General features: G+C 43.4%; 1 protein-coding gene across 11 annotated transcripts in view; it reads right to left on the minus strand.

Moving 5' to 3' along the window:
• Positions 1-3953: 3953 nt before the first annotated feature.
• The window catches only part of KIZ (kizuna centrosomal protein), a 62213-nt gene continuing 44644 nt past the window's right edge, over positions 3954-21522 (minus strand). For 9 of the 11 annotated variants that reach the window (XM_030021871.1, XM_030021875.1, XM_030021867.2 and 6 more), the window contains 3 exons: positions 14074-14173; positions 5991-6034; positions 3954-4194 (listed from right to left, as the gene is read on the minus strand). In XM_030021871.1, coding sequence (XP_029877731.1) covers positions 4091-4194; positions 5991-6034; positions 14074-14173 — 248 coding nt within the window. In that variant the 3' untranslated portion in view covers positions 3954-4090. Of the gene's footprint in view, positions 4195-4847; positions 4981-5990; positions 6035-14073; positions 14174-21522 lie in introns of all 11 variants that reach the window. The other 2 variants (XR_005932981.1, XR_005932980.1) reach the window with 1 other exon arrangement.

Consider the following 21522-nt stretch of genomic DNA (forward strand, 5'->3'; position numbering starts at 1 on the left):
AGCAGTGCTTGTTGAGTCAATGCCACTGATTTGGGGAGGGGAGAGGAACCTTGCTACCTTGATAATTTGCTGTAGAACAAATTAACCCAATATTGTATTTCTCATTATTTTTAGCCTCACTTAGCTGTTGTTAAGCCATTTTCTGGTGTCACTCCTCTTAATAAAATCTGTGACTTGAATAAATTTCCCCAGCAACTTTGTATTGGCACCACATTTGTGGTATCAGCTAAAGATCGTCCTTTATCTGTTCCTTACAAAGTGTACCCTGATTGAAGTTTCCTATTGTAGTGCTTCTCCTCCTGGAATTTAGTATCGAGCACGACAGCTTAGTATGAACATTTTGTTTGTATTGATGGGCAATCAGTTGTTTTTCTGATAATGCTAAAGAAAACAGAAGACAGCAGCACTAGCAAATGCAAATGAAATGTGATCATCTTATCTTATAATTACTTGAGTAAACAAGTGCTGAAAAAATTAATACTGCAACAAACATTTCCTTGAAAAGTCAATCTGCATTTTGCAAAAAAAACCCAAAACACCAAACAAAACAAAACCCAAACCCTTACAAATATCCTAAAGCAAAACTCGTGCTGCAGAAACTTGTGACCTGGAATCCTCGGTGAAGGAGTGTGCCCAGTACTTGCTAGATAAAAGCACAGTTTTTTAAGAACAAGATAGGCAAGGCAGAGGCAGCTGAGTGGGAGGGCTGCTGTTGTGCCAGGTGTGCACCAGCGAACTGAAAAAGACGGAGTCTTCTCTTGTGCAAGAAGCAGTAGCAGAGGTCTGCCACTAGAGAAAAATAATCTCGTTGACAAACAGCAGTAACAGTTTCTGCCAAATGTCCGATTTGAGGTGGGGATGAGCTCCTTTCTCAGTGCGACCTTCTTTCCCGGGAAGCGACTGCCAGCTCCGTCGGCTTCCCCATCAGCAACCGAAGGCCCTGCTTCTCTCTGCAAGGTCTTGTAGTCCGGGCTGCATGCCCACACAAGACTCCATTTCGGCTCACCAGGCAACGGCACTCATCTGGCATTTTTTTGTCAGCCCCTATGTGCGAACTTGTTTTTGTCAGCGGATGTACAGGGGCATGAGCCGAAGTTTCGCCTAGCAGCTGTGTGCGTGTGACACGTGAAAAAAAGACCATAGCACCAAGTCGCTGCACATGCACAGCAGGAATACAGGAAGCCTTTTCGTTACAGTATTTTCCATAGATGAGTGGCATGCTGATTTAAATCTGTTAAGGCTGTATTGATTACAGTCCCCCTGTCCATCACCATCATCTGTCATCATCTTTGGGCTGCCAGTATGACAGCTGTGAAGGAGCAGAATAAAGTTGACTGGCAGAATGTTTTGCATCTAATGAGTCTGTGCACAATAAGAGTATAATAAATAATGCTCTGGAGGAACTCGGCTATCGCTTGAACACCGAAAGAGAGATATTGCCTTAGCAGAAGCTCCCAAAGCCATCTGTCATCTGTCACGAGTTGCATGTCTGTGGCTGAGCTGGACTGAGGGAATGGAAAGCACCAAAGACTGGTGATGGGCGCCTTGTATCTTGCAAGGAGATATAAAGTGGGCTGACATCAAGAACCCAGAATCACTCAGGAAGAGCTTAAAACTACAAAGGTGCTGTGGATTTGATGCAATGTTACTTAGCAGCGCAGGCTGCTAGAGAGACTTTTTCCAGATGAACCTTGGTCTGACATTCACTGAAAAAATCACGTAGCAATAGTCTGTCTGTGGTGTGACATGCTGGTGAGCTTACATTTAGCAGATGGCTAGGACCATCAGGAATGAATTACCACGGCTTAGGGATGATCAGAAAAAAGCAGCAAGGAGTGATGACCCAGCGAGGCACCAGCCCTCGGATGGTGGGTTCAGACAGTGGTTCTGATACAGGTCTCCTGGGTGACGCTGAGCATGCAGTACACGAAGAACAATAAGCCTCCAACACGCTGCTAGGAGAAGCCCCTAAACCTACCTGGTGGTCCACCAAGAGCAGCAACATGACAGCGTGCCAGCTCTTCTGGTCACATTGCCATCACATCGCAGAACTTGTTTTCAAGTGTCACAATTTGCAGGACAGTCCTGCGATTCCCATCCCCTGCCCCGCCGAGGCTTTGATAGCCAGGTGTTGACTGAGGCTGGCCATAGCAATGAAGAGTTGGGAGCTGTGCCACCCTCTCCAGTAGCCTGGCACAGCCCACACCATCGCCTGGCACATGGGAATTGCTGCTTTGGGCAGCAGGAGACCTCCTGTGGTCCCCATGGGCTGCCTTCTCCTCCCAGCACACCTCCAATCCCTTGACTAACTTGCCCATCACACAGCACAGGGGCTTCTCTGTGGGACAGTGGTCCCACAGGACATGGGGAGCTGGTGTGGCAAAAATTGGGAAGGGCAGAGGGATCTTTGCTGTTTTTGTGGCTGAGGCTGTATCAGCTAGCCAGCCTCTGAAGGGAGGGATCACAGGAGCCTTAATCCAAAATAGCCTGTGGTCAAACGGGCACGGAAACCCCAGCACAGTGGGGGAGGTCATTAAAGCCTTCAGTAAAGTCCAGTTTCAGTCCTTTAGTCAAGTCCAGCTGTCCCACATGACATCAGCCCTGGTCATACACCCACCCAGCTCCGTCCTTCGTGCAGCTGATTTTCCCATTGTTGGAACATTCAGCACTGCACCATTGCCAACGTTAGACTGAAAACCACGAGATTAGGCAAGCCAGCAGACATCTGTACTAAGGGTTTCTTCTCATTTTCAAGCCTTCTGCAAGCCTTTATTTCATATTCTCAAGCTTGTCTCGGACCACACACTTTTTTTATTAAATTGAATATTGTTACCATTTTAAAATTGTTTTTGATGGACTGGGTCCAGAGATTGGTGCCTGTATTCAAAGATGCAGTACTGCTTTGCAGTGGAGTTTAATTGGGGTGCTGTTTTTTGCTTTTGAACTTATCGTAATTATGAACAGATTTTTTTTTTTTAATATGTCCCCTGGTTTCTCCCTTCGAAAGAAAATCTCATGTTTAATGAACTTAATTTTAGATAAAAGGAATTAAAAGGAGAAAATTAAAAATGCATGAAGCTCCTAGAGTCATCCAATTACTGTGATGTCCATACAGCAATGCCAGCATGGATTTTACAAAGCAAGTAAAAGCAGAAAATCACTGGGGCTTGCCACATGTAAATGCCGCTCTGTTCCAAAACGTGCCGAATTAGAAATGTACATTTTATGCATTTCTTCTTCTTGATCTGTTGCAGAAGAAGATAAAGATCAAACATGCCAGCCCGCCCTGAGTAGCATATGTATGCATACCCAGAATGCTCGCTTGCTTTCTTCAAAACCACATCTAGCTCTGTAGTCGAAATACCAGAATACATGCAAGCAGCAGCAGAGGATAGTCTTTGCATTCACAGTGCAACAAAAGCAGTGATCAGGCTGGTTGGAGGAAGTGGCACTACTGAGCAGTTTCCAGCAAGAGAGAGGCAAGCTGGATTTGGCCAGTCAAATAGCCCTGTCAATTCCAGATCACTAGCGATTGACTCCTCACCTGTGACAGCCTCCTCACCTCTGCCACACAGAAGAGTTACCTGTCACGCAGCTGCGTCCCGCACCTGTCCTGCTGGCACCGGGCAGGAGATGCTCACAGTGAGCAGGGGACTGCGGACAAGCAGCGCCCAGCCCCAGCAACGAAGAAACAGGACACTACACAGAGGGACCCTGCTGCCTGCCTGAGGAGGAGGTTGTTTTATAGACAGCCCCCACCCTCCGAGGTGATAACGCTCAGAGGCGAGCACTGTGCGAGCACCTCCGAGAAAGCGGGCGTCTCAGGACAGATCTTCACTCATCCCCCAAAACCAAATACATCACAAGAAGGCTCAGTCTCACAGGGCAGGATTGCCGTCAGATCAGGAAAACACTTAGCAGTTAAGAGAAAGCATGCGTACAGGAAGGCCATGTACAGTACCAACTAATATTTATTTTGTATTTAAATTTTATTTGAATATAAAGCAATAAGCTGCACTTTAAACAGTGGCACTCTCAATATGCACAGGACGATATTGCTTATTTCTTCCCAAAAGCGAGCGGGGGAATCCTAATCATAGAAGTCATCAAATTCATCTGCTTCTGTGCTGTGAGTTTGTGGGCGCAAAGCAGCCTCAATCTCGGAGCTGCTGTCTTCAGATTCGCCCCAGAAAGCTGAGGGGGAGGAGAAAAAAAAAAATTATAAGCTCTTTTCCATGTTTATGTCACTTATGTCACAGACATGATCATTTTAGAGCTCTCCAGGGGCAGCTAGACACCATGGCTTATAGAGAAGGTCAGAGTTTTGAAGACCACAAGACCTCAGCGTGCATTTCCGATACAGCGCACTGTCAATACGTCGTGGTCTCCAATACCGGAGCTGCTGTGGCCAAACAGTGGGCTCATTCAGAGGTCCCACTTCATTGTTCCTCAAGGTAGCTTGAGAGAACATTTCCACTCCAAGCAATTTACTTGACCAGCTGCTGCCTGAATTACAGCTTTGTCTATTATGTTCCACTTTCTCCCCCTACTTGACCCTGTGGTGAAGTCAGAATTGGAGCATGACATCACAGAGTTGGCATAAAAATGGCAATGATGTCACACATGAAAAATGACCACTTTGAGACAGGATCAAATACAGACTTCAAAGGACTGCATGGCTTTAACAAACAGCTCTGGGAATTAGCAAACAGTTTCACTGAAATAAACAGAATCACATTTAAATTCAGAGCGCCTGGGAGATTCCTCAATACATAAATTCATTTGACCCGAAAAAAGTAAAAAGCAGGGCACATGGGGAAGCACAAGTCAATCCCACAGTCACTTACAGAGCTGTGCTGTCTGCTTTCAGAGGGCTGCTGTTTGTCCAAAGTCAGTGCAGTACCCACGATATCCCAAATGAGGCATAAGACGAAGAAACAGGGATTCAGGCAGCAGGAGGGAGGAAGGCTGTCATACCTCCTACAGAAATTTCAGCTCATGTTTGGTTGAGGCACCGTTAATGCGTTCAGCGCTTTTGATGGCACAAGCTATATAAACATCTTATCTACAAATGGAGCAGCTGCATCTTTCATCCTATATCCCTGGCCCCCTGGACTGCAGGTCTGCACTCGGCCGGGAACATCAGAGCGGCGCCGGCTGCACCCTGCGCTTGCTCCCACGCTTGACACCTGGGAGGTGATCTCCTGGGAGGAGATCAAGAGGCTGAACATGGCTGAAAGGCTCCAAAAAATGAAACTCCTCAGCAGAGAAGGAAATGGGATGGGGACGTGAGGGCACCTTTCAAATGGCACCACAGCAGCCGTCGTTTATGGCATCCTTAAACCAGCCCAGACACCACACCTCTGAAATATGTTCTGTACCACTTGGGACTGCATAGTGCCTAAAGCTGGGCTCCAGGCGAAGAGCTGCCTGCTCCCAGCACTGACTTCACTTACAGAAGGCTCCATTAGAGGTGACTTCAGACACCAGTGGTCCTTATGGTGGTTAAAAGAGAAAAATGAAATGCAGGGGAGAATGAAAATGTGCAGGGCCCAAACACCAACTAAAAAAGAAAGCCTGCTTGCTCGTGGAAAACAACTGTTCCAGATTTTTTGCTCCAGGTGCACGGGCACCTTTGTGCGCCTACCTATTGTAACTGTGCAGACACACGGGCTGCTGCCCATCCACTTCTCCCTTCTTCAAAGGGAAGATCAAGAAAACATCAGGTTTTTCCTTCTCTAGCCTTTCTCCCACCTGCTATTCACTACTCTTTGATTTGATTTGAACCCCGAAGCAAAGATCACTACTCCTTCCACACCACTGACAACTATTTGCTGGCTCCTGTATTGAGACAGGGCCATTCCATGCTTTCCCATTTCCTTATGCCCATATTTTATTCGGTTCCATGATGTTGTCCTTAGAGGTTTTCTACAATATAAATTACACTTAGAAAGACATCTATTTTAAAGGGCGTAACATTGGTTTCTTACCTTTGGATTTTATAGCAGCTACCATTCCCTTCCTGGTTTCAGTCCTGTAAAAGAGAAAGACTTCAAATAATCAGCACAATGTGACAAAATTAAAAGAATGTAAGTCAACTTTTTAAAAAAAAAACTGTGAGGTGGTTTAAAAAAAAAAAATCAGTAACTTCTCTAACTACTTTTTCTTTAAAAATAACTATTTTGTCAAGGGTTTCTTCACCTTTATGTCTTCTAAAAGGTGGAGAAATTAACATGCAGCAGGGAGACTGGTCCAGATGTTCAGGCAGCATGAACTGGAGTCATTCCTTGGTAACAGCGCCAATTTACACCAATAGTGAATTAAGGGTACAAAGGATCAGAGCTCCGTCTATCTTTTGCGGCCTTTCAGATAATGCAAAGAAAGTAAAGAAAAAATCCAAACAAAAATAAAAGCACCCCCCACCGATGCTCACTGAACTTCCTTAGTCCCCTTCCTGCCAGCGTCCTCCTCCAGCCCAGCTACTGGGTTCCCATAGCATCATCCACATCCCCATGTAAATGTGCAATCTCCCGGCTGCCTTTGATCTACCTTGATGTATATGCAGTTGCGACTCTGTTCTGTTAAATGACTGCTCTTGTGTCTAGAGCATCACAGGCCCTTTTGAATCTCTCAAACAAGCTGGAATCATTTTGATCTTTTGTGTGTAGCATGTGTATTGTGTTGGGGCTGTGAAATAATCACATAGGGGCAATGATGTAGGAGAATTAACTGTTATATTGACAGTCCTGCAATAAGCTCTAAAAATAAAGCTTCAGCTGATTTTAATAAGGAAGATCAAATAGGAGATATTTGTGACATTGCTGTGCGAACTAGTAAAATATAAACAAATGTCAAGCTGCAATTTGAAGCTGTTGTCACAGTCAAAACAGGACTCAATCAGCTGTCAAAAATTTCATACAATTTGCTGCATTTCATTTAAAGACATGGCAGCTAATGCATAGTTGTTTAAAGTGGGGAGTTAAAAATATTCTAACTACTATTGTGGAGGCATTTATGAAGGAAATACAAAAAAAAAAAAAAAGAGATGATTCACTGCTTGTCTTGTACCACTGTATTCAGTAAGAATTTGGGATTGCAGCTGGAAAGCTAAACTTAAAGCAGGGGGAAGTTTCATTACGTTACAGCTACCTATGTTACAAGAACTTTTCCTTCTAAATAAGAGAAAGCTCATACTGTTTAAATCACATTCCTTTTCTACAAGCTGTGAATGCCATTAGCACACAGCCTCCCTCTTTGCAGATACACAAAAAAATCCCCAAAATAGAATATTAAATGTAGCCAAAGTTCAACCAAGACACCAAACTGAGGCTTAAGTACTAGTAACAGTAACAATACTAGTAAAGTATTAACAGTGATATAACTAATTATTACCTTATTATTTAAGTAAAAAAACTTCAAAATGTTAGCCTTCAGATGTTTGTCTGACATTTTAGCATTAGCAAACCATGCAAATGCCTTTCTGTTTTATTCAGAGTCAAACCCTACGCTGCATTACACTTCAACTTCTCGTTCAAATACATTTACTCAACAGTTATTTCCAGCAAGTATTTTAAGTTGGAGTCTCTGGGCTGAGTCCTGCAATATGAACACCCTTAACGCTTGTTCACTTTGGTGAGATTCCATGACCCTCAGCATTTCCCAGGAGGTGCTCCACGTATCCCAGGCTTAGCCCATAAAAATGCGCTCAAGAGGCTGCAACTCTGGCAGCTGGATGGTTTTTCCCCTGGGTGTAGAGAGAGAAACCACTTGTTGCTGAGCTACAAATTGAGAGGTGACTTCTGTGGCAGACTGCACAAGAACCATTTTATCTTCAAGTAGTTCAGTAAAACAAGATCAGGCAGCTGGCAGCTACCGCTTCCACTGCCTGCTGCTTCGTCTCCCATTGTCAAGAAGGGAGGCGTGTGGGGTTTTGTTATTCAGCCATGCTAGGAGGTCCCTAGAAGTGATTTTTTTGCTCCACTTCTCTCCATGGTTCAAGCCCAGATCAAAGACGAGAAGGTTGGTCATTTGGGCCCAGAGCCCCTGCTGTGCTGAAGACCACTGTGCACAACGTGGAGCGTGGGACCACCACTGCAGGACTTCCCAGGTCTCAGGCGGCTTGGTCCTCTGGACAGCTCAAAGCACTGTGAGGTGCTCCAGGTCTGGCTGAAGGCCAGCGGTCTTATGGAGAAGTTGCAGCGGATAAGGACCGCCATGGCTGTAGGAAGGTCTGGAAACCTTCCTCCTTCTGCCCTGGCTTCCCATGAAGAAGGTGGTCAATGCTGACAGGAGAGGGAGAGAGACAGATGTTTGTATTCTACCAAAACCCATCTATTTGCTGGGGTTCATCCTCCCAGGGCTTATCCCACTGCATGTAGAATGGGATTCACTCCCAGAACAGCACAGAGCTGTAGCGCTGCACCCCAGGAGCTGGGCGTTAGCGTGACACAGCAGTCCATAAAGAGAAAGACGGGGAACAGGGCGTCAGCAAAGGCTTGGCACGAAAGCTGTTGGCACACAGAGAAACGCCTGGGGAGATAGGGAAAAATGGAGCTAGGACTTCAGAAGGGCCAGATTGGAAATCGCAGCTCCACCAAACCAAGCCTGGAAAATGCTGCAAGATAGCTTTGTAACAGGGAATAAAATTATTGAATTATGTCTGAAGTGTTGGTCAAGGCTGATAAGATGCAAGAAGATCTCTACGTTGCAAAACATTTGTATTTGCAAATTGGCAAATTCAATCATGAAAGTTATCATCTGGTATACTGAGCACACAATAACAACACAGACCTCCGCGAAGAAATTTTAGGAGTATAAATGAAGTAAGGCCAGTTTCACTGCCTCGACTAATCCCCCGTCGTGACCTTCAATATCCATTTACACATTTGCTTCTTCCCTAAAATAATTCCAAACTGAACCCAGGCTCTAACAATGAAAAAACCCCAAACTAGTTTAACTTCAAAGGGCCTTTTAATCTCTCCTTTACTGTGATGAAACAGGCTTTTTGTATTGAAGATGCTGCAACAATAAGAAATGAAAAAGCTCCAAGAAAATATTTTTCCCTCTCTAAAGAAAATTAATATTATGAGGAAAATACCAGACCAACAAGAGCCAAGTTAATAGAGGTGGCTCACAGAAAAACAGCAGAAAATGTTTACTTTACTCTGAATATCTTTTTGCTATAGCACCTGTTGAACCTCTATGTTTTAGTGTCAAGTGAAAAAAGACACCCAAACGCCAAGGGGGGTAGATACCCAATTGCAAAAAAAGAAGAAGAAAAAAAAAAAAAACCAAAAAAAAACCCCAAACACCACAAAGAAAACTACCCAAACATCAAGGGGAAAGAAAAAAAAAACCAAACCAACAAAACCCACCCAAGCACCAAGAGAAAAAAACACCACCCAAATGCCAAGTTTTATCAGAAAAACAAACAAAACACAAAGTGTAGCAGTGTCAGGAACACTGATACTCCAGCTAATCTTGTCAGAGGCTCGAAGCCTGTGCGCCTCCGTCCTGCACAAGCGCTGCTGAGGCAGCATGCCACGGAAAACAAATCGAGCACTTCTTTTTCACAGGGTGGTGCTTATTAACCCTCAGCGAGAGAAGCGATGAAGCTTCTCCCCAGCAATACGCGCGGATGCGGAGTCGTAGATCCATCTTTAAAAAGAATTTTTCAAAACCATCTAAAAGCCTCTTGGTAGTAAGCAGGCCAGGCTGCTTAGTGGCAGTGCCTCCGATGTGACAGTCTCAGCTGGGTATCCCCCGTGATCATACGCTTTCCTGCCTGTTCCTGCAGAACCCCGAGGGCTCTATCATTTTCTGCTGATCGTTTACTAGAAACTGGGCATCACAAGTATTCCCCACCCTGGAAAGTCAGTATAAACTAAAAAATCCATTCATCGTGCCAGAATTGGAGTAATACTATTGAATTTAAGTAACTACACTGCAAGCAGGATAACCTTTTTTTTAGGATACAAAGACCTACATCGAGCTACATTTAAGACTGTTCTCTGTTTAGATATACCACACTGAAGAAAAAACCCTACCACTCTTGCCTAGAGAAACTGCTAACACAAAGACTGCATCACAGGGCTGTGATGAAGCTGTGTCGGAAAAGCGTAGGGCATCGCCGCAAAAATAAACTATTTCCTCTGTACTACAACGTATTTTGATAGATGTTGTTGCCTCTCCCCACAAACCATTCCCCACAAATATCCGTAGAGCATCCCCACTACAACATTACGATTTCTGCAACAGCTGGATGCTACGATTTAGGAAACTAAGCTCACAAATATCTGTAACGTCAGAAAAAAGTGCTTGAATTTACAGTCGGCTTCTTACAGAAGTGATGTGACAACTGAAAGTACAGCAGGAGGATAAAAAAAATGGATACGGGCTGGTTTCTAGGTGCATCTCTCAGGAGCCTGGAAACACGCTATGCCACTTTCCCTGGATTTCCCGGTAAACGCATCTCCCGAGCGCTCCCAGCCCCAAACCTCTGGAGACTCTCCCCAGAGCCCCGGCCAAGGCAGGCTGTTCGCCCCCCCAGCCAGTCAAGGGATGTCGGGGCCGGTTTTGCAAGGGGGGGACGCGGGGGATGCGCAGAGCCGGAGTGCCCCCCGATGGCCAGCCTCGGTGTTAAACATCGCCCCCGAGGATAATTAAGAGGATGAATTATAATCTGCCAACTTTTATTTGCATGTCATTACATCTGTGTTTGGTAAAGGCGGCTTTCGACTAAAAAGCTGCCTTCAGAGACCAGACCGGATTACTTCCAGAAGACAGATTAATCAAAGTTTAAAATACTTTACACCATATTTATGTCCTGACAAATTAAAATTGTTCGTTGGTTCTCAGTCGATAATGCATCTCTAATCTCCAGATTATTTCGAAACGAGACAGCGCAAACAAGTCAAAGAAAAATAAACTGTTTGCATCAAAAATTCGGAATTACCCAGAAAGCTAGTGACCTCCACTGGCTGCATCCATTGCTACAGGACCACGAAATGCCACACACATCGCCTGCTGCCCGCTCTCGCTGAGAGATTCAGTCCTGACTTCTGATACCTTTTCCCCCCAAGTAATTGTACAATTTAACGTGCTCTTTTCTGCTGCAAAACGCTAACTCCTCAAACGAAAGCTGCATCTCCGTGCACGTAAATATTCCCTCGGTAAAGTAAATGAAGCCAGGAGAAAGTAGTTTTATAGCTAAGTGAAGAGCAGGATGATATTTGCGGGAGAAGAGGAAGCTCTGGCATGCACCTCTGAACAAAAGGGAACAAGTGGTCTTTACTCGGAGAGCAGCTTCCTATTAAGACTCACTCCTTCGTACATTATGCCTTTCATCCCCACTCAACCACAAAATGATTTTGCTGTAGGAAATACAATGGCAGAAAAAGATTTACATTGAAAGAATCTTTAATAATAAACTGTTGCAGATCTGCCTACTTCCCCATGATTTATAATACAATAAACATCGGATTCTATTAAGTCTCATGCACTGAAGACACGCACTGAAAAACCGAATATGAAAGCCCTCAATTCTTCCCGTCTCCAGTACCATAATAGTGAAATGAGCATGTATAAATGTGCTAAGAGTATCTCTTTGCATCTTTTATAGCTTGTGTGTATTAATCTGTAAAGCTTATTAAGAAAGTCATTGCTATGCAAAGCAGCACCCAATCTCTTTCTCTTGCTTTTCAACAGAGCGCAGTGTTTAGCCAATAGGACCGGTCCCCTGCCCCTCATTCGGCATTCATAACATGCAACATTTGCACAATGTATCTCTCAAAGGCTGCTGAATAGAAAGCCTTAATACTCATGTAAACAACTGCAAACCAATTACTTAATGAATCAGGCCCACACATAATGAGGTGCCAGACAAAGAGCTATAAATGCATTTTTGCGCCCGAGCCTCTGCTTTAAAGTAAAATCCCTCAGCTGTAGTTTGGGCTTAACTGGCACATCATAATTATTGTCTGGAGGACATCAGAGGAAGCCATTTTTTTTATTTAGGTCCAGCAGGGTCTTTTGCGAGGTCACTCATCAGCTCAGTGACAAAACGGAGCAAAGAAGAATTTATAAAAAGTACCACAGCAGTGCTACACAGTTATGTTTATTCTCAAGTAGTGGGTTTCGAGACCACTTGTAAAAGCAATAAAGCCCGAGAAGTGACTGCAGTAAGTGGAGCGCTTAAATGTGAGCGGCAAAGAAATTGCGCTGCGTCCTGGCCACAAACAAGCGGCTGGTCGCCCTTTCCATTTCTCCGTCTTTCTCACTACTTTTGCCGCTCTCCGTCTCCGCAGAGCGGATGCCAAGTGTCCAAAAGCAAGGGTTGTTAACAAACTTCATGATTAGAAGGCTGCGTTATTTTTGACTCATTTAGAAAAACTAACTTTAAGCCGCTGTGAGAGATTTCTTTTTTTTAGAGCAGCATCATCATGTATCAGCACATGAAGCACACTTGCTTCTCAGCGCTGAAAGGCATGAAATTTTAGAGCAAAGAAAATTATTTTAAAATCTATCGCAAACAAGAATTTGGAAAAAAACAGCGAAAAAAGTACGCTGTATGAACAGCATCTGAAAAATGCAGAAGTTGCTGAACGCATTATTAGCAAGCAGTGCAACATCCAAGGGGGAAAAACCTTGGAGACTTTTTTTTTTTAATTAAAAAAAATAGTTCATTTTAAATTATACATATTTTATTCAGGTGCTTAGCAGTGATGCTGTAAGCGAGTTCTTCAGGGCCTGATCCTTTTCTTCCTGCTGCCTGGGCTTCAGTAAATGATTAAAATTTAACATTTAAAAATTCATCTATAGGAGCACCCTTACATTTCACAGCATTAGGTAGTATGATTTGGAACATCATTCTCAAAGTTTCAGAAAATTTAAAAGGAGAAAAAAAAAAGAAAAAAGAAAAAAGTTTGAGCATAAGACTATAAGAATTGATCCTAAAGAAAGCATGAATGCCATTCATCAATACTGTATTACAGCTTGTATTTACTGTACTTGAAGAATTACAGAAATACTGTGATTTTAACACAAAATGCAGAACACCACTTGCAAAATTGGAACTGACCTCATCAATAACAGCATAAAAAAGCTACAGAAAGATAGTGATGCCGTATAAGCAGAAAGAGTTAAACATTTATCAAAATGCTTTAAAGTCCCTTCCTGAGTGCTATTGATGGCAGTTTTCAGACCAGGAGCCGCGTAGCAGCAGCACCCACTTGCTGGGCTGTTCTAATAAGAGCAGATAAGGATCTAAAGCCCAGCCAATATTTCATGAGATGGCTGTGTTATATCCTATTTTCTGCTGCTTCTTGACCACTAATTTGATTGCTGCTGTTTGATTACTGTTACATGCCAATGAAGAATACAAGGAACATCCAACAGAACTGCTCAGGGACCCAAAGGGAACTGCTGTAGTTAAAAAAAAAAAAAAACAAACGCACACAAAAATCCCCCCCAAAACCCACAAACCAACTTCTTTTTCTTAAAACAAAAACAAAACAAAAAACAAACAAACAAACAAAAAAGATAAAACCTGCACCCTTTAGGTACATGTGAGGCCATTAATTAAACCTACTCAGTTGGAAAGCAAGAAAGGCAAGTTATAAATACCCCAGTAAATATAAAAAAAAACCCAAACCCTGAGCCCATGAAAAGCATTATCCAGTTACAGCTAGTTTACATCTCGGATACATGGAGAAGAAACCCACCACTTTATCTCTTGAAGACTTTATGTTTTATGTCTGCCCCTCTCCTGCAACTCCTATTGTCTGGCCCCTGAGTAGCCCTACTGAGAGCAGCTGTACACGCTAATTTGTGGTTCACTGAGATGTCAATTGAGTCTTAAAATGAGAAAACAACAGCTGCAAAACAATACTTGGCTGTGGCACAAATATTTTCTAAGGTGTACCAAAGTTTAAGATGTTTTATGAGATAAACATAAATACAAACCTTAACCCTAGATCAAGTAAAAAATAAATTAATTGGCACTTCAGTGATTTTCTGTCAGTGCTTCTCATTCTACAGAAGCATTTCAAATGTTACAAGATTTAACAACTTTACCTTGAGAAGGGAGGACTTCTTTCATTTGGTGAAGAACTAGTTTCCGAATGCATTTCTTGGCCTGCTTTTGCTTTGGAACTATTATCGCCACTATCCCGACCTGTTAAGTGAAAACATGAAATGTAAATTTTCAAATAACGATGGCTGGACCTTACGACAGCGTGCAGTGCCTAGCAGCAACACACTCTTATTTTCAAATAGATGCACATAATGGCCACACTCTCGGTTTGATGACAAAGTCCAGAGAAGAGCACACAGTTATGGTATCTGCCTCAGGATTGCTTGCTCATGATTAAGTGGAAATCAGTTAAACACACAGAAAACAAGAGTCCCTCACTATCAGTTTTCTGATGATGATTTCTTGTGAATAGTGAAATTTCTGCATGTTTTACCTCATTTTAGAAAAAACAGCAAACACTGAGATTCTTTTAAGAGCTGTATTGCATCATGGCAACTTCACGCAAAACTTAAAAGGACTTATGAGGTCTTTCTGCTCTTTTTTTTTTTTTTTTTTTTTAAATTCCTGGGTTCTCATTTCTTTAGTTAATCAGGAAGCAAAGTTATTTTTATTCCCCTTCCCCTTAAATGTAGATTATTTTTTGTATAGGATAGTTACAGTTCTCTTCATATTATTTGATACATCAGTATTTTCAACCATTCTCTTGAAATAGAGCTGCGTTTGGGAGACACAAATCTTGGGATTTTTATGACTTAAATAGCCAAACACCCAGCTATTTCAAAATCTTTTATCCACGCTGTCCTTTCTTTCCTTTCACCCCCCCGCTCTGCGTATCTCATTTCCATTCTGTAGAGATTGATTTAAAAAAAAAAAAAAAAAAAAAAAGAGGTAAATGAATTCACTGGAATTGTACATTTGCTCATCTTTGTACTCGTTCCCAAAGAACATGATGCTCAAGTACAAATCCCACTTTAAAAGGCTACTTTGCATATATATATATATATATATATATAAAAAAATATATATAGAAGTACTGACATTATAAACAAGCCCTGATTGTTTCCAACTTCATTCCAACCCAGGATAATTTAGTATTTCTGTACATCTTGGACACTCTACTTTCTAACTGGCTGTGCACATCACCAGTCTGCTCCAGCAGCTCACACCACTCTGTGCTTGGATTTCAGCGGCACAAATCTTGCTCAGTTTCAGCAACAAAGAGGTGCGAGACGCCTGACCGGCACAGGGGATGACAGAGCTCGGGCACAGGTGCTGCACTGGCAGCAGCATGCTGCTTGCGAACAAAGTCTGACCGCTTCCCAGAGAATGCATGGAGAAAAAAGAAATCAAGAATGGGAGGGGAAAAAAGAGAAAAGGAGAAAAAAAAGAAAAGGAAAAAAGGGGGACACCTCCCTTTCCTGTGATGTACACGCGCAGAGGAGCAGAGACCTGCAGAGATCACGGAGGACATCCTGGATACAAGACTGGTGGCAGCTCAGACCCGCAGACTGAGTGGTGTGGGCATGCACTGAGAAACCCCTGACCACAAAGGAATGAATAGTCACGCCTGTTTGTACATTACTTTGGGAAAGTAAAAAAGCTAATTTAATCTAATCAAGTCAGAACTCCCAGAAACTGCTTTTCACTCCAGCAATAAAGCACTTAATATGGGGTGTTTTTCAGGGCACCTCATGCACGGATTCAAACTACAACACAAAACGCAGCCGAGATAACGTGCTCTCTTCTTGTCTGGGGATAGAGCAGGCTTTGCTTCAGGAGACCATCCCTCTGCCTCGGGAAAGCCTTGCACAAGCAAGCTGTGCCCAGCTAACAGAACACAACAGGCCATAGACTCTGCCAACATTCAAAATCCAGTTACATGTGCTCTCAGACATGGCTCCGGCGCATGGCTCGCTCCTTATGTGAAGGAGAATGTGAACCAAATGGGCTCCACACAAATCAGCAGTTCTAACCACCCTTCCCATTTCAGCCCTGCATGTGCAGAGGGACATACGCACCTCATTACAGTCTGTTAATGAACTGCACGCTTTTCCTCTTTCCCAACTGTAACAGGTAGAGAGTTTCCAGAGCGGATGGCAGCTTCAGAGGGTGTTAGCGCACCAGTTAAGTGGCTGCATGCGGTGTGTGCTTCTCAAAGCCTTCCATGTTTAAGGCTAAGCCTGGGAACCCGACCCTGAGCAGGGACCCGATATGTCTATTTCTGTCGATGGGGTCCCCTGCAGCAGGAACGTATCTGCAAACTCAGGGAAGTGCTTCTACATGTGCACGAGTAACTTTCTCTGTTGCTGTTGAATGCTCTTCCCATCCCTCAGGGCAGTGACATGGAGCCCATCTTTGATCCAGGCATAGCTGCCACACCTTCCCAGTTGGCACTTATAAGTCCAGGTCTTTGCCAGCTTTACCAAAACTCAAACTGGGCCCTGTTGTCGTGCAGCTCTCCTTACAGCTTTTGCACACACACCAGCCTCAAAAGACCATTCCCCCAAGCTTTCTGTACCTGCACTGGCTCCCCTTCCTTCGCAACATCAAACAGTAACACAAACTACTTGTTCTTCACCTTTAAGACACTTCAGAGCCCAGCTTTGCCTTATCCATCAATGGTAATACAATGCTGGGCTGTCAGTCCCCACGTCTGCCTCAGTGCCACCAGACTGCCTTGCCAATTAGTCCAGTCGCTCCCCTTGAGCATCTTTGTGCTGACTTACACCCTACACACCCTACAGAAATGGGAGATCCTTCTAGGAACATCTAAGCCCACCAGCTCACCTCCCTGGAAAGCCTGCTGCGGCGATTCATCTGGGCTGCGGCACCCACAAAGTCTCTGACGACGCGTAATCAGTGCGCAGCGACTGCTGCTTTGTGTGCTGAGCAATCACCTGGCTCTTACCTCTTCTTACCCCACTCATCCACTTAATCTCCATGCCTTCCACAACGTGTCCGCATTGTGAGGTGGCAGAAAAGAAGAGTCTCGGTTATGGACGTGCAGCGCTAACAAAACCAGCCCAACCTGGGCACACAGCAATACTTGCTTCACCATTGTGAGAAAGCACAAGCGATTGGTGCAACGTACAGGGCAGAGAAGATACAAGAAATACGCTGCTAGGAGAGAAAACCCTTAAGCACTTCACTCCTGATAGAACTGCATCATGCCATAAAACCCTTATGCAGATCAGTGTATTTCCTTCATAAAACCGATCGTCATGCTTAAGATTAAATGCAACTTAGTTCAAAAAGACACTTTTATTTTGGCTTGTGTGCGTGTTTTTGTTGTTTGTTTTGCCAGAAACATCTAACTTGCCGTACTATAACAGCCAAGAACACCCTTCCTGTCGCAGGCTGGGGACAGCAAGAGGCATGCTATGCTGAAACACAAATACACATTTATCCCTGACAGCGCTGGCAAAAAAGATGCACCGAGTGGAGAAGAGGCAAAAAAAGAAAAAAAGAGAAGAAAAAAAAGCTAGGTTGAGAGGGCATCAGCAGCGTGCAGACTGAAACCCTTGGATAAAAGAATTGCCAGTGCCATAGAAGTCATTCAGCAGGGAGCAGTGGCACTGGGAAGCAGAAGCGGAGCCGAGAGGGTGGCTGCAGGCTGTGACAGCTCTGCTGGAGAGCAGTGGCTCCCGACGGCCATCTCATAATGCCTCCTGGGCCATACACAGGCTTGGTAAAAAGCACCTCTCCCTCCCCATCCGGATTTGGTAAATTCAGACAGATGCCATCTGCTTCTGCTTGATGTTCTCTGCCTAAGCGGTCTGCAGAAGGAGCGGCCTCACCACACCACCAGCTCCTATGTTCCAGAGACAACCCAGAAGCAATGCAAGCACGCGGGGGTGAAGTTGTCTGGATGGGGTGCTTTGAGCATTTAGTCAGTCTGAGGGGCCAGCCTGTACTGCACAGACACAACTGAACAAGCTTGATAAAACTCAGGCTCTAAATGCAAACTGGCATGTTAATAATGGAATGTTCTTAATCCAATCATTTGAGCAATACTGCAGCAGAATGGGAGCTGGTGTGTCCCAGACAGACAACACAGCTCTCCTTGCACCTTTTTCCCTATGCATTGTTCCTTCCACTCAGAACTAGCAAAGGATCTGCAATACCACTATTAATTAAAAACACTCCACACTTTTCAACTTTGAATTAATTGTGTGGTCAGCATGGGTCAAAGCAGCTTTCATGTCAGCTTTTACAATTTTGTTCTGAACAAAATGGGTGTAGTTTTCTTCATTAGCCAACAATTCCAGGAAAAAACCACTGTTGTTGCATAATGAACTACTATTATTTTGTTCTGCCAAACCATTAAAGTGATTTTAACCCAGAACACACTGCACCAGCCCAGAACTGAAAAGAAGGTATTTTCTCCATGTGTTCCTCCCTCTATGGCCTAGGCTGCAGCATCTATCAATTTATAGCCAAACATCTCAGCGGCTAAAAAAGTGATGTCATGTAATTTTCTGCAAATAAAGAGATAAGAAAGCTTTTGGCCTCACACTTGCAACATTTATATCTTGCTAATTTTATTACCTGTCCCACCGAGGAAGCCGCCCACACTTTTTAAACATCAAAACCAGCATTAAAGCCCTTCACTGCAGCTAGAGTCCCAGCATAGAAAAGTCATCTGCAGACACCAAATTGTCTTTCGACAAACAATCTCCAAGTGCTTGACTCTGCCTGTCTGGAAATGGAAAAGCTAAATCACAAGGTTGATGGTTTTTAAAACGCACACTGGGAAAACAGAAATACCACTGTGTTCATGTGTAGCCCATACAGTTTGTGAGCAAAACTGAAGTCTTCGACCTAAGCAACAAAGCACGTAAGCAAGCCGTAGAAGCAGAATAGTAGGTGCTGCTCTACTGGGAGCGGAACGAGAGCACTTTGTATGCCACTCAAAAGCTATAAAGAGCTATCATCCATTATTTCCAATAACAATCAATAATCCTGTACGCAAATGGGGGTAGTTGGAGGCCAAAAGACCCCAGTGCTTTCGCAGACTCAACCCAGACACGTGTCCGCATCTTCGTCCCATATGCAAGTGAGAACCTACACCAAAAGGAACTTAGCTTTTTCTGTGTGCTTTTAACACCAATAAAATAGTTAGCAGCTTGGGTATTTCAGCTGTCACTAGACTTCAAAGTCAATAATGCCTTGAAAGGAATATTATCAGGATCAGCTGAGCCTGCAAGCTGTGTAGCTTTACAGTTACCTTGGCAATAGTTACTGCATCCACATTCAGAAGTCCTGGTAGGTCTGGGCTGCCATACTGCTAGGTCCTGTACCAAAATAGAAAACTAACAATAGTTCCTGCCCAGAACAGCTTTAAATCTAAACAAGCTCCTCCACCACAATAACACTAATTACTGCGCTTGCTGACAATCTACAAAGAGCTACGCAGGATTAAAGATGGGCTGTCAGCCGCCATGCCGCTGCCAGCACACCAATGGCTGCTATGCACACCTCTGCCTTGGGATCAGAGGTGTGAGTCCTGGCTGTATGCGGGCTCTTATATGCACTGATCGCCCTTGCAATAAAGCAAAAAACTTGCATACAGAGAGAAGATAAAGGCTACCTGCAAATCTGATAAAAGGATGTACTCTTTGGAGAGCAAACAGACAGAAAAAAAATCTCCAAATTAAAACCTGAGCAGAACAATACAGTAACCAGTATCCAGAAGTAGGTCAAATACCAAGAAATATCTCCCCTCTTCCTTTAAAAGAAAAAAAGGATAAATCCTCTTATCATAATAATATACCAACATATGATGCTATCCTTTCAAGAGCAGACCCTTGGATGACCAGTGAACTCGGGAAATATCAGTGGAGCAAGCCATCCAGTGAGAATACTCCTAGAAGCTGCTGCCTCTGTTTAAAGATCAAAGAAGAATTTTCACCCAGAATTCATAACTGTAAAAAGACTCTGAGGTCTTTCAGGAACTTAAGTTGAGCAGCCTAAAATATCACCTACTGGAGTAGGTAATCCAAACTAATTTAAGCAAAACGTACAATCTTACACTGTCCCAAGGTAGTTCTGTCAGACCACAACAGCAGCAGCAATTAATCACATACAAATGAACTTTTTTCATAACAGCAGTTGTGAACAGGTTGATATCAAACGAAGCAAAAAGTTGGGTAGACTTATTAACGCCTTTATTAGTGCACTCCAAGTGGAAGCTCGGGAACCTTTTAACTTGAAGCTCAAAGGAGGACCTGTGAGGAAGGATGCGTGGGCGTGGGAAAAGTGTTGGCAGGATTATTGGCTCATTAAAGGTGACCTAAAAAGGAAAGGAGAATTGCATTTGTGCCCTTTCATGTTCTCTTATCATATATAAAGAAGGGCTAATTTTTTTTTTCTTAAGAGGGTTTTCCCTCCTTATTTCTACATTAGAGATTTTATACCTGGAGAGTAGCTGGAAGGTGACATTCAAGATGTTGTGAAAGTGAAGGCTGATGAACGGAGAAGTAAACGCCTTTTTTATTCAAATGCTTTATAGCTTTAATGTCTATTTAAATCAAAGACATAAATGAAGGGTAGAGAGAATCTGGTTTTGGTAAAGATTTAACAAACCTGCCCCTTCAATAAAATCAGCAGTTTCCTGCTCATAAATGAGACTCTTAAACAGTCATCCAGCAAAACAAGAAATAATGGGTTTTATCCTTTCTTTTTAATCTCGCATTATTCGCATACCTCAGGAACAGCAAAAAAGCTGAACAATTTATTTTACATGTCTTCCCACGACAAAAAACCAAAGCATCCATGAAGAAAATGAGAATGAATCCACATATCCTTCTCTATCCTCATATAACCTGGTATAAAATGAGATTGCTATTAATAGCTAACTCCTCTCTGGGTGAGACCATACACAAAATACAATCCTTTTAAAGTCAATTATCACAACACAGCCTTCCACAAGCTTAGGAAAGAAACCATCCTTATGCTACGAGCTACATTGCCCCCATGCCCCCAGGTGACTATGGGTTTGCAAAGCTCATGTGGCCTGCCAGGGATGGGAACAGCTCAGCAGATGTTTCAGTCCAAGCCTCTCTTTAGAAGAGCTCTGGGTGAAGTCTCACGAGCAGTTTCAGGCTGTCCCTAAGGGACATCCAACACTATGCCAGCTCTGACTCTAAAGGCCCTTCCCCAAAGCCACACAGCTATCTCCTTCCTCCCCTACAGGCATTAAAAAAAATACAAATATTTCCGGAATATTTAAAGAATATTAAAACAAATAAATATTTTGGTTCTTTTTTTCTGTAACAGAAGAAAAATAAACCCAAACTATAGAAGTATTCGTAAAGTGCCATCACAGAAGACTGCTTGGAAACATGTCCACCCAGCTCTCACAATGAAGTCCACCAAAACTCGGAAGCCTTGGGGCTTTTAGTGTTTCAAACCAACACTTAAAGCCCTTAAAGAATTCAGCAAGTACTGAAAAAAACAAAATTTGTATCCCTTAAGCTTAGAAAAAGTTG

The sequence above is a fragment of the Aquila chrysaetos genome, chromosome 8 (assembly GCF_900496995.4).
Source record: "Aquila chrysaetos chrysaetos chromosome 8, bAquChr1.4, whole genome shotgun sequence".
Lineage (NCBI taxonomy): Eukaryota > Metazoa > Chordata > Aves > Accipitriformes > Accipitridae > Aquila > Aquila chrysaetos.